The 12,204-nt window shown below is 54.1% G+C and overlaps 1 protein-coding gene across 1 annotated transcript in view; it reads right to left on the bottom strand.

The window, feature by feature from the left end:
• Positions 1-1,516: 1,516 nt before the first annotated feature.
• LAMB3 (laminin subunit beta 3) overlaps positions 1,517-12,204 on the bottom strand; it is a 41,730-nt gene continuing 31,042 nt past the window's right edge. Inside the window, exons 15-23 of the mRNA XM_082615091.1 lie at positions 11,733-11,893; positions 11,412-11,632; positions 10,933-11,130; positions 10,469-10,613; positions 6,595-6,802; positions 6,050-6,191; positions 5,496-5,672; positions 4,628-4,781; positions 1,517-2,026 (exon numbers count right to left, since the gene is read on the bottom strand). Of these exons, the coding sequence (XP_082471217.1) occupies positions 1,890-2,026; positions 4,628-4,781; positions 5,496-5,672; positions 6,050-6,191; positions 6,595-6,802; positions 10,469-10,613; positions 10,933-11,130; positions 11,412-11,632; positions 11,733-11,893 (1,543 nt within the window). The 3' untranslated portion in view covers positions 1,517-1,889. The remainder of the gene's footprint in view (positions 2,027-4,627; positions 4,782-5,495; positions 5,673-6,049; positions 6,192-6,594; positions 6,803-10,468; positions 10,614-10,932; positions 11,131-11,411; positions 11,633-11,732; positions 11,894-12,204) is intronic.

Below are 12,204 nucleotides of genomic sequence, written 5' to 3'. Positions count from 1 at the left end.
CCAGCTGCGTCACCATCTCCGAGCAAAGCCATATGGAGCATCTACCCAGACTCCCCGCTCAGCACACACTGGATCTTGCCTCTCCAGCCTCCATCCTCGTAGCCTAGAATGGGTTCGTTAATGGAGTGGCCTGCGCATCTGCATGAATGACAGGCAGCTTCGTGGTCTGCTTGTGAGCTCTCCAAGTTCAAATCCTAACTCAAGGATTAGCTCCAAACCCGGCCAGCCTACACCCAGCACTCCTCTGATCCACCTCCCTCCCTGCCCCCATCCAAAAGCAGGACCACACCCTCCAAGATGAAAGAGAAAGAAACCCAAGGCAAGGTACCGTAAGGAATTATTATCCTGGCCGGATGCCCTCTACACACACACTCAATTAAGTAAGAATTGGAAGTTGACTGTTCTTTCAGCCAGTAATTCAAATCCTGGCGCTGCTCCCCTCTCTCTCCCTGAAAATCAGGCACATCGTTCTTGTCCCTTCCCAGTTTTCTGGTCTCCCGCTCCCTCCAGCTTCAGGCTCTGTGTTGTGCTGAATAAAATGAACATATTTTTTTCTATGAGGCTTCTTTTGGTTCTTCTCTAAGTCAGAAGCAGCTCAGGGGCTTCTGGGCCTTCTGGAGTGGAAAATGCACGGAGAGCTTGAGGTCAGGTAGGACCTCGCGACGGTAGGAGTGGTCGGGGGACACACAGTGGGCCAGGCACCCAGTGACATGAGCTACACGCATCAACTCATTTCCTTCTCAGAACAACCCCTTGGGGGAGGTGCCACCGGAACCCAGACAGTCCAGCCCGAGCAGCCATCCTCCTAATGCCTGTAATAGATGAACTTGGGTTTGAGGCCTAGCTCTGCCCTGCCTGCCACATCTGTGACCTACGGGGAGTCACTGAACCTTCTGTGCCTTGGTTTCCTCACTTGGGGACAACAGTGCCACCTACATCATGAGATAATGCAGATGATGTATCTAGCATAGAACTCAATAAATAATTACTCCGATCAATAAAGACCAAGAAGTTCATGTAGATAAAATGTTAGCACAGTGTCTGGGCCACAGTTAGCACACAAACGTTTGTGCCATTTCCATATTTTCAGCACACACATTCACACACACACACACATCCATTTACAGCTTCTTTTTGAGATCTCTAGAGACACAGAGTCTGGTCTTAGTTCTACCTCTAGGAGCTGTGTGATTTTGAACAGCTTGCTTCCCGTCTCTGGATTTCTACATTTTCTTCTGTAAACGAGAAACTGTATAGTTGTTCAGAGGTGAAAACGCCTCCTCTGGTCTCTCAAGTATAGAATCCATCAGTTCCTGGAGCAAAGGGGTCCCGTCTCCCTAAGTCTGGGTGATGAGTCGCTAGATTGAGCAGAGTGGGGCAGCCTATTCTTCACCCACCACCAGGCCTTGGGCTTGAGCAGAGGATCACCCAGGAGCCCCAGATGGGAGACAGAAACAAATGAGAAATGTTTACTTCACAGGGAGACAGACTATTTCCCCTCTTTGAAACTCCAGGCTCCTTTCTATAGATTTTTATTGGGCTTTCCACTTGTACATCATTTTTAGTTATGTTTCTGTGTTGGTCCAGGATTCAGCCTCAACGGAGAATGAAGGGCAAGGACACTGCCCAGCCAAGCGCCCTCCACTTGAGAGCTCCCGGTTACAATGATGTGGCCCGCATCCACCATCTCTGTCCCTCAACGGTAGTTGTCCCCTCAGCCCAGGCTCAGCTGAAGCCCAGAGTAATCCTAACAACTGCACACCAGGGTGGTTCAGGCTGTACTTTAGGCTGCATAAAATTTTCCTGCAGCTGGAAAGTATTCCAAGCCAGTCTGGCCCCCAGAAGCAAAGAGGGCAGGTGAGCAGGGCCACAGGCTGGACGCTGGCACATCACCTGCAGGTGGCGTAGTAGAGCACGCGCCCGTTGATGTGGTTCCGGATCTGCTCCACGTGCTTCTCCAGCCCCGTCAGGTCCGCCGAGCGAAGCATGATGGCCTGGCTCCCCCGAAGCAGCTCCGACTCCATGTCTGAGGGAAGATGGAACAGCAGGGGGAGGAAGACGAGCTGGTGAGACACCTGAAGACTCTCAACCCTTCCTTCTCCTCCCACCCACGTGGACACAGCATCTGCGGGAGAAATCACTTCCACCTTGAGGGAGTCTGGCCCCTAAGGCAGCTCTCTCCAGCCTCAGGCCTCTCCAACCCCCATCCCACTCTTAGAGAAACATGGCAGGGGCCAGACCCAAGAAGCCCTTACCCCAAGGATCCTCTGCCTCTACTCTTGTCCTCTGCTGTAGGCAGAGTTGTCCCAAGCTGATGAGGGAGGCCATTGGCACCAAGATTAGACACCCGCTATGTTGGACCCAAACAGCTGCCATCCCACCAATGATTCCTCAGGTGGGCACCAGGGCAAAAGAGCTGGGTGGCCAGAATTCCTCCCCATTGTCTCTCCCCAAAAATGTCACTCCAGATAAATCTAGTCCTCCCCCTCCGGTCCATTCCACATACCACCACCCGATTATGTGTGGAGGATATGAAGGACTCTAAAGTGATCAAGTCCAGCCTGTCCCCCCTGTCATCCTAGGCAGGAGCCCCCTGTACCTCACTCACGAGAGCTGGTACCCAGCCTCAGCCTGAACTTTCCAGGAATAGGGCCAGGGGGCACTGTCTCACAAGGCTCCAACTTTAGGCAGTTCTGCTTGTTAAAAAGTCTTCTCGTTAAGCCAGAATCTGAGCACATCTTGCTGCCACCCAGTTGGCCCAGGTCTGTCTCCTGGGGTGTAGGAATCTATTCTTTCTGTTTCCCACATGGCAGTCCTTCACATGTCTGAGGCCCCATCTTCCCCAGATGAAACAGCCCTAGCTCCTTCATCCACTCCTCATCTGATATAATCACCAGGCCTTCCCTACCTCCCAACCCTGGCCACCCTCCATCTCAAGTGTGTGGGTTCGTCAATGTCCCTTTTGAAGGTGTAGTAGCCTCCACTGAACTCGATCTCACCTGGGAGATCAGCAGAGAGTAACAGGGTTATTAACATTCTGACATTCAGCCAGTGGGTTCCCACATGGACCTATGGGTTAATAAAATACTGAAATTTTTACAGTTGCTGTTCTGTTCCCCGACCCCCATCCCCAGAGGCTCCTTAAGCATGCTCCTGCCCATAACCCTGCAATTAAAGGTAAACTCCTGCAAGCAGGTAAATGCTTGCTTTAATGCTACAACCTGAGCCTTTCTGGCTGGTAGGTGCAGGACACACCAGTTACTAAATATTTTTAATATCATCCTTGAGCCATTACTCCGCTTATCTTGGCTGCTTTGCATTTATTAGCTCTTTTGGAAAGAGCAAGGCACTTCTGACTTACATCAAGCTTACAGTTACTCAAAACTCTTGGGTCTTTTTCGGGTGAGTAACAACTCATACGTGTTTATCACTAACCGGTTATAAAGTGTTTAGCTACATTATCCACTGAGAAGCCAGACCTCACCTGAGCAATACTTGTGAGTTTAGGTCCAAACAAGGCCAGAGTGAGAGAGAATTTTTCTCCTTACTTAATTTTATCCTGTTAGTTTCCAGCCCATCCTTTTAGACTTCTGAGACTGCCTTAGAACGCTGGTTCTGTTATCTAGTGTATTAACTACCAGTCATCCTCAGATTTGATTAGCAAATTCTTTATCTTCATACAAGACACTGATGGCCAGGGCCAGGGCATGCACTGACCCAGCCCTGGACTCCTCCATTAGGTCAGTTCCTCTCGCCTCCCGCTTCAGTTGTGGCCGGCCATAGCCACTGTCCACCTGCCAGCCCGCCCTTCTCCATAGTGTCCATCTAGCTAGCCAAACAGATTTTTGTCAAAAGCTTTCTCTAAAATTCAAAGAGGCTCTGGCTTTGTCCTTCACAGGGCAGTGACCCCATCATCACATCTCAGAGACTGAGCCTAGAAATCTCTGTTCTCCTTTCCGGGGAACCTCAGAACCCTTCCGAAAGCCTCTTTCATTGTGATTTGCCATATTCAAAACCCTTGGATGGTTACCTACTGCCTCCAGGGCTGAGTCTACCCACCTCCTCCTGGCATCGGGGCCGGCCACGTGGACCAGCCACACTGGCTCCATGCTACTTCCCTCCCACCTGTTCTCTCCTCATCCACCCTCCTCTCCAGTTGGGTGGTCCCGCCTCCATCCTCAGAACATGTCTTGATGTCCCTCCTCCTCCTCACAGCCTCTTCCAGGCTTATACGTCCTCCCAGGCCCACCTCAGATCTTATCTTTTTTGAACATTACCTTCCCTGAACATTCCTCTCTGACGTTATTTATCCTCTGAGCCCCTAGAGCTCCTATTATTCGGGCTTTTATCACAGTCCTCCTTGTGCTATTAAATACAGTTTCATGAAGCTGGTGGCCAATAGGAAAAATGGATTGCGAGCCTCTTGAGGGCAGGCCTCGTCTTTGTGAACATGTCCACACGCCTCAAAGCCACATTCTATGCCCTGTACTTACTAGGTGCTCAGGAAATCCCTATCGATCTCACCGCCTTAGCACTGCTAGCTCCAGACATTAGGCCTCAGAAACCCTGGGTTGGGAGCAGCCTTCAGGGATGCCCTGAAGTCCAAGCCCCTGGACCACTCCCTCACCTTTCATCCTGTCCATCATCTCCATGGTTTCCCCAAACAGTTCCTCCGCCTCCATCTTGATGCTCAGGATCCGGCTGCCCTGCTTGCCCAGCATGGGGCTCCGACCCAACCGGTCCTTCAACTCAGCATATTTTTGCTTTATTCTCTCAAATCCCTGAAAAAGGAAGAACAGTCTCCACATCATCATCATCATCCAAAGTCCTAAAGACCTTTGGCTAAAGGACTTGATGTAACTCAAATCAGCACACAGAGATGAGGTGCCTCCTGATATCCCCAAGGGGTTGATTCTGCCTATAAAAGCCCCTGGGCCACAAGCCATACCTTAACTTCTGTATTTCCCTCCCTTCATCTGCAGTGCCAGTGCAGGGCCAGGTATACAGTTGTCACTTAATAGTATGCTTGGCAGCTTGGCCATTGTACCAGGACCACCAGTACCCTGGAGACACTGAAACTGGCTCTTCGACCTTCTCTCTGATCTAATTCTGACAGTGATGGGGCTCAGGCTGGGCTAAGTCAAGCGTTTCTGTCTGGGCTGGATAACCATGACAGGGGACAAGCTCTGGCTCAGGTGTCAAGAGACCTCCTTTGTAGATGAGCTTTAGGTCTGGACAGAGTCACCACTTCATCTGTGGAAGGAGAGGGATTGGGCTGGCTGTTACCAGCATCCCTGAACCAGCTCCACCAAAGGCAGCCAGAGGGAGAATTCAGATGCCTGGCCAGGTGTGCCTTAACCCTGAAGCCCCTGCTGGATATTTCAGAATAACTGTTACTCAAAGTGCTTTGGAACCCATGGTCTTATAAAGTGTACAGAGTCCTGTCCTGCTCCCGCTGGCCATGCTTGCTTGGGCTAACTCTGCCCTCTAGGTACCTCCTGGGCACTCAGTGCCTGCTTGCTGGCCTCCTCTGCCAGCTGCTGGGCCTGGGCTGCCTGCGCCCGCTGCTGTCTGGCCTGGCGGCCGAGCTCCTCCATCCGTGCTCGGAAGCCACCCAGCTGCTCCATCAGGCCGGTCACCAGTCTTTCCGCTGGCCCCAGCACCTGCTGAACCTTTGTGGAAAAAGAGACCTGGAGTTTGGGGTGGGTCTCATAGGCAGTGACCTTCATTCTTCTCTCCTCCAACTCATCAGGCCACAAAAACTCTCTACAAGCAGGACATCACTATCACCACCACCCCAATCCTCTATCTGCCCCCGGCATCCAGGCCTCCCCGTTCTCCAGCTCAGCTGACCACCCCCCGCCCACTCCTGCAGCAGCCACGAGAGCAGAAAACCAAAGGCTCGAAGCCAGGCTCAAGGCTCATAGGCTCCCTTCTTCAGGGCTCCAGCTCAGTTTCCACCCGGGTCACTTCCTGGCATCTTCTAGGCCTTGTGCCTGAGTCTGAATGTTCATTCCCACAAGTGGGGGAAGGAAGCCATAATGCCTACCTCAGCAACCCTGCCTTGGATAAGCTGAAGGGAGCGGCGGGTGCCTTGCATGGTGTCCTGGGCCTCCTGCAGTGCCAGCGTGCCCTGTCGCAGGTTCCCCAGCACATCCTCTACCTGGCCCTCCACTGTGTGGGCTCGGCTCCTGGGGCCGGGGGAATGGAAGGGTGGGGGGTGGAATGGGTGCACAGTGAATGAAGAGTTGTGGGATCCAACTCACTCCCCAGTCCAGAGAATATCCTTTCCAGCCAAGATAAGAAGCCAAGTATTAACTGAGTAGCTTTTCCATCCCAGGACCCCACCAAGCAGGTTGTCTGAGGCAGCCTTTGGGGACGGTTTCCAATAAGGAAGACGGGGCTGTGCCGAGTAAAGTTTCAGATGGATGCGGTGTATCACTTCACCATCCCCCACCACAGTAAGCACCTCCTCCTGTCTCCCAGCCCTCCGCACCCCTCTGACTTGCAGACATTCCTCTCTTGCTTCCAGCAACAGTTCGGGGGCAAAACCCCAGCCCGATCCTGGGAGAAGTTCAGGGCCCAGGGCCACACCTGGCCTGCTCAGCCTCAGCCTGGAGCCTGCGAGCCCGAGCGATGTCCTGCTTGGTCTGAGAAAGCACCAGGTCCACGTTGGGGAGCCTGGCTGCGATGGCCTGGATCTCATTCATCTTCCGCAGGACTGTGGCAGAGTCTGTGGGCAGCCACAGGGCCAGCACGGCCTCACTGACCTCCTGGATGGTGGCTATGTCAGTGTCAGGGTCTGGAAGACAAACCATCCAACGGAATGGGGGAGCTCAGCCACCTCCCCAAAGATCAGAGGCCATCTCCAGGCTGAGCAGCACCCGTGGGCAGCACCTCCATGCCATCTCTGCCCGGGCTGCCCAAGGAGCTGCCGCTCCCTCCCAGGCACACTCAGGCACCCTGCTCAGAATTTCCGGGCTCGCTGCCGCGGGAGGATGGCTGTCAGCACAGCTGTGGCAACTAAGTGGAACCACAGGAAGCTGCAGGCTGGGGAGAAGGAGGTGGTACCAGGCAGCTGGTACTGAACAATGCCTGGAGCACAGATATAATCAGCCCTGAAGTGGGGAGACCAGCCAGGGACTGGAACTGCTTTCTTGGCAATAAGAACCCTTCCACGTGCTCCTCCTCTGGGGCAGAGTGATCGCTTTTGCAAAGGCAGATCAAGATTACCTGGGCTTTGCTCACATGTCACCTTCTGAGAGGGGTCAGCCCAGGCCACCCAATCTAGGATCGCAACCTCTACCCTCTGCCAACACTCCTTATCCTACTCATCAGCTTTATCTTTCTCCCTAACATGTATCGCCACCCACGTGCTGGACACTTAACTCATTTATTGGGTTTTCTGTCATTTCCCCACTAGAATGTAAACAACGTGAGGACAGGGACTGGCTTTCATCCACAGCTATAGCCCAGCCCCTAGCACAGTGCATGGCACTTGGAGGCACTCTCTTTGTACATTGAATGAATGATTGAAGGGGCTCCAGTCTCAGGGCTCTTCTTTACTATTCAAGCAAACTGGGACAAGTCAACTGGCTTCCTTGAGCTCAGTTTCCTGATCTGTGAAATGGGAATCACGATGCCCAACCTCAAGGGATGATATGAAACAATCAGTTCAGCAGGAATTTCACAATCCAACTCTGGGTCAGAGAGTAAGGTCAGAAGTACAGAGATGGCATCTCCTCCCCATGGTCACTTTTACAGATTCCACTGGTACTGACATAGTAGGGAAGGGGCCAACCCTCCACCCAGATAGTTTGCCCTGGGACTTAACTCCTCTGGGGCCCACCCAGCCTTACTCTGCAATCAAAAGTTTCCTCACCAGCTGGCTACACAGGTCCTAGACCCAGTCTCCTCCCCATGCCAGGTGGAAGGACATTCCTGGAAGGTGGAAACCATGCCTCTTTATTGCTATGTCCTTTGGGGGCCAGGGTAGCACACCACAGGAGCTCAAGGCATAGTTGTGGCTAAGTTTAATGAAGTGGGCTTTTCCGCAATTACAAGCTTTCACAAGGACCTCCCCATAGAGACCACCAATCTCTCACCTAACCCAGAGTCCTACTCTCAACGCGGCTTATATGTGCCTTCCCTAGAAAGCCTCTTCCGGCAAGCACACCCTCACCTAGCACCTGCCCTTCTTTGTTCTGCTTCACTTCAGCTGCACCCATGGGCTTGGTCTGAGTTACACTCAGTTTCATGGGCTTCTGAGTCTCAGGGTGGGCTCAGCAAACATTCACTGCTCCGAGCTGCAGGATGTGGGGAGCTGAGACTGCAAAGTCAGATTGGACTTGGTCCTTGCCCTCATGGAGCTTGAAATCTAGTGGGACAAGGAAGCACAACCCTGAGTGACGGGGGTAAGCTCAGGGTGCTAGGACGGCTGTTACAGGGGCACCTAACCCAGTCTGACAGGTCCAGGAAAGCTTCCTGGAGAATGAGATACCCAGGGGATCCTTAGAGGGTGTGTAGGAATTAGCCAGGTCGGGAGGGGTGGGGCAGGGCAGGGTAGACAATGCAGGGAGAGGACAAACATTAGCGAAGGCAAAGAAGCAAGATGGGTGGTGGGGCGCTGGGAGGTGGTCCCTCTCATAACGCAATAATCTAGAGTGTGGACTCCGGAGTGAGAAGAACCCTACCCGTACTCCCTCCAAGCTGGATGCTTTTAGGCAGGTTTCGTAACCTCCCTGTATCTGGAGTCCTCACATGCAAAGTGGTAGGCAGTCGGGATTAAATAATGTGAAGCACTTAGAACAGTGCCTGGCACTTAGTAAGAACTCAGTAAACCTGACCTATTATTTTTGTCACTTCCTTTGATGACCTGAGAAAGATGGTGTCTTCTCCCTCCTCCACTGGCCTTCCACTCTCCCACCCTCGCTGTGACCCTGCGTGCCCACAGCAGCTGGTACCCATGCTTCCTGCAGCAGGACTCTGGACCTTAGAATCCACAGCCATGGAGACTGTAACAATTGTCCCAGGTCCCTCCCAGGGGCCAGGCCTCTCTCAGGCCCTGCTCCTTCTCTCTGCCCCTCATCCTGTCCAAGGACTCAACCTGAGACACAAGCATAACTGAGGGGACAGCAGGGACCCCGCAGCCTGGCCACTCCCTGCCCATTCATTGGAGCCCACACTGCACCCCAAGGACAGGCTTCCTATCCCACCACCCCCTAGCTGGGGTTGATGCAGGATGGGGGGCCACCTAGCCTGCCTTACTCGGCTTCACTCAGGGCAAGTCTTCCTTATTTGTGAGTCCCATCCCCAAACTCTGGCCTGTCCCTGCTTCTCTCCAACCTGCCACCTGCACCCAGGAGGGGGCTCTGGCCTCTTGAAGCAAAGGCACCGCAATAGTAGCCGGAAGAACGACTGTCATTACACCAGGCCGTCAGCTCATGTTAACTGGGCTCCCAGCCAAGCAAATTCCCTGGCAGGGACCAGAAATTTAATAATATCAGTTCATATTCCTGAGGCATCTTTAATTTTTCAAAACACATTTTACATCAGTTGCTTGACACGCGGAATAAACTTAAATACTATCATCCCCGTTGGCAGAAGCGAAAGATGAGGCAGAGAGGAAAACAACTTGCCCAAAGTCCCACAGATTTCCTGAGTCCTGTCCAGGGACCTTCCCACTCCCCAGGTGGCAAGGGAGGAGATCGGGTTCATTTATTCATTCAGTCAACATAGGGTGCTTTTCTGGGCCTGGACTTATGCTAAGTGCCAGGGACACAGTGAATAAGACAGACAGCCATCCCCGCCCTCTTGGAGTTTAAGAGTCCAGTGGGGAGACAAACATTACACTTGTACACACGTGAGCTCAACAACCACAGGCTCGGAGTACAGCAGTGAAGGTGAGACTCCAGAGGGAATATGGGGGAGGGGGATGACCAGATGGGGTGGTCAGAAAAGGCCCCCTGAGGGAGATAGTTAAACTCAGACCTGGAGAACAAGAATCAGCAGCCTTAGAGAGAGCATCCCAGGCAGAGGAACAGCAAGAGCCTCCGAGGCTGGCAAGAGCCTGGCCTGTTCAAAGACAGTTTGTGAGCAACGTGGAGAGGATACAGGCCACACCCAGGAGGTAGCAGAGGCCATGGTAAGGAGCTGAGAGTTTATCCCAAGAACAAGGGAAAGCCAGTGAAGGATTTTAGGCATGAGTGGGATGTGACCCCGCTTACACATTTTTCAAAGATGTTTCAGACTGTTCTGCTGAGAACGGGCTAGGAGGGAGCAGAAAGGAGGTGGGGGGTCACCTAGAGGCCGTGCAGCCATCCAGGTGAGGGATGGGGGCTGGTCCAGGGGTATAGAGACCAGGGAAGGAAGTAGCTGACTGATGAATGGGATGAGGGACAGGGAATGGGGCACTGAGAACAGGCAGGAGTCAAAACATCAGCCCAGGGAAAGGTGAAGACCAGCTCACCTGAGAGGAAGTCCCGGACCTGCTGGATGAGGAGCCGCGTGCGTGTGACGTCTTCCTCCATCTGGGAGCGGCTGGTGCTCACCTGCATCTCCAGGCTCTGAGCATCTGACTGCACCTGCAAGGTGGCTTCCTCGGCTGCCCTGATCTGCTGACACACACTATGGGTCAGCAGTGATTAAAGCCCCAAGAGGGCCTCTCAGCAGCCCCCGAGGATTCTGGAGGCACCTGCTACCCAAGATCTCCCTAGGAAACTTTCGTAACTAGCTCGGTTTGGCCCCAGAAGAAATGATGTGAAAACACTGGCCTCAAGCTCTATCTCTCACTTGCTGTAGGGCCACGGGAAAGTCACCTGACGTCTCTGGGCTTTTGACTCCTGGCTGCGAAATGGGAGCTCTGACTTGCTCAGGGGTTCTGTCCCCTCTGCCTCCTCCACCACGGGCCCACCCCACCTCAGCCACACCTACCATCTGCCGGGTCTGCTGGAGCTGGGTGTTGAAGCCCCGCAGCTGCTCGGCCACCTGCCCTGCCGTCCGGAAGGCCCCGCCTGCCCTGGGGAGAGCACCCCTGCAGTGGGAGCCACAGGCCGTGCCGTTGTCTCGGGGACACAGCTCCCCAGGGCATGCTTCTGGGGTGCAAGCCATCTCCCTGAGGCCCCCACAGAGCTGTGGAGAGATGGGGACATCAGAGGGGGTCCCCAAGCCTCCTCAGTGATCACTCCCTTCCCATACCTGGGAAACAAGCAGCCAGACATCTCCACGGCAACTTGGGCACCAGAAACTTGTTTCCTTGGTAATTGCTGAACACACTACGTGGGGTCAAGGGTCGGGACGGGCGGGGGTGTGGGAGGTCCACATGGCCCCAGGGGGGAATGTGGAGCAACAGTCGGTGAGTGACAAACTGGGGCAGGGGGCATCTGGAAGTGGGGCTCCATGACAGGAGTCACCTTGTTGGCGGTGGGTGTCAGATCAGGCAAGGAAGCCATCTGCAGCCTTAGGGCTGCGAGCTGGGGGCCACCGGCACCTCCTGCCTCTCCCAGCTGCTGCTCCAGCCTCTCTGCCTCTCTCCGGCTGTCCCTGAGCTGCAGCAGCCAGCGGGAACTGTCCGCGACCTGCTGAGCAGCCTGGGATGACCGCTGGTGGGCCGCGGTCAGCATCCGGAAGGCTCCTGTGGGAAGAAGAGAGGGAACCAAGCTGACCCTGGACCCGGAGGCCTGGAGACGGAGATGAAGCCTGGCCCGGCATGGTGTCTGTGTACCCCTCCTCACCTGAAGGATCGGCACTGCTTATTTTTTCAAACTGTTCCCTCTTGCTCTGATACATAACGAGGAGGCGATTGAAGCTTCTGTCCAGATTCTCCAGGTCTCCCGGGAGGGACAAGGTTTCCTGTTCTAGGGGCAGATCCACCTGCAGGCCCTGGAGAGTCTGCCTGAAGTGGGAGAGAAGCTTCCACTAAAATACAGGAGGAGGGCTTCCTCCCTAGAGCCAGCCATCCCCTCGGAGAAATCGCTACTGAGTCAGGAAAAAGAGACGCCGTCAGCAAAAGCCACAGAAGGCAGCCTCCGCAGGCTGGAGAGCATCCTGCTGGGCAAAAGCTAGCACAACCTCCCTCCACCCCTATGCAGGCAGATCCATAAAAATCTCTCCCTCCTTGGCGTGTGTGACCCTAACAGTCCCGGCTTTCCTCCACCTCCCCACGTCGGCTTCCACGAGGAGCATCCCCTGAGCCCCTCCTCCTCT

Source organism: Mesoplodon mirus, assembly GCF_964341445.2.
Source record: "Mesoplodon mirus genome assembly, chromosome: 3".
Classification (NCBI taxonomy): Eukaryota; Metazoa; Chordata; class Mammalia; order Artiodactyla; family Ziphiidae; genus Mesoplodon; species Mesoplodon mirus.
The sequence above is the reverse complement of the archived record's forward strand: the minus strand, read 5'-3'. Positions and strand labels throughout refer to the sequence as shown.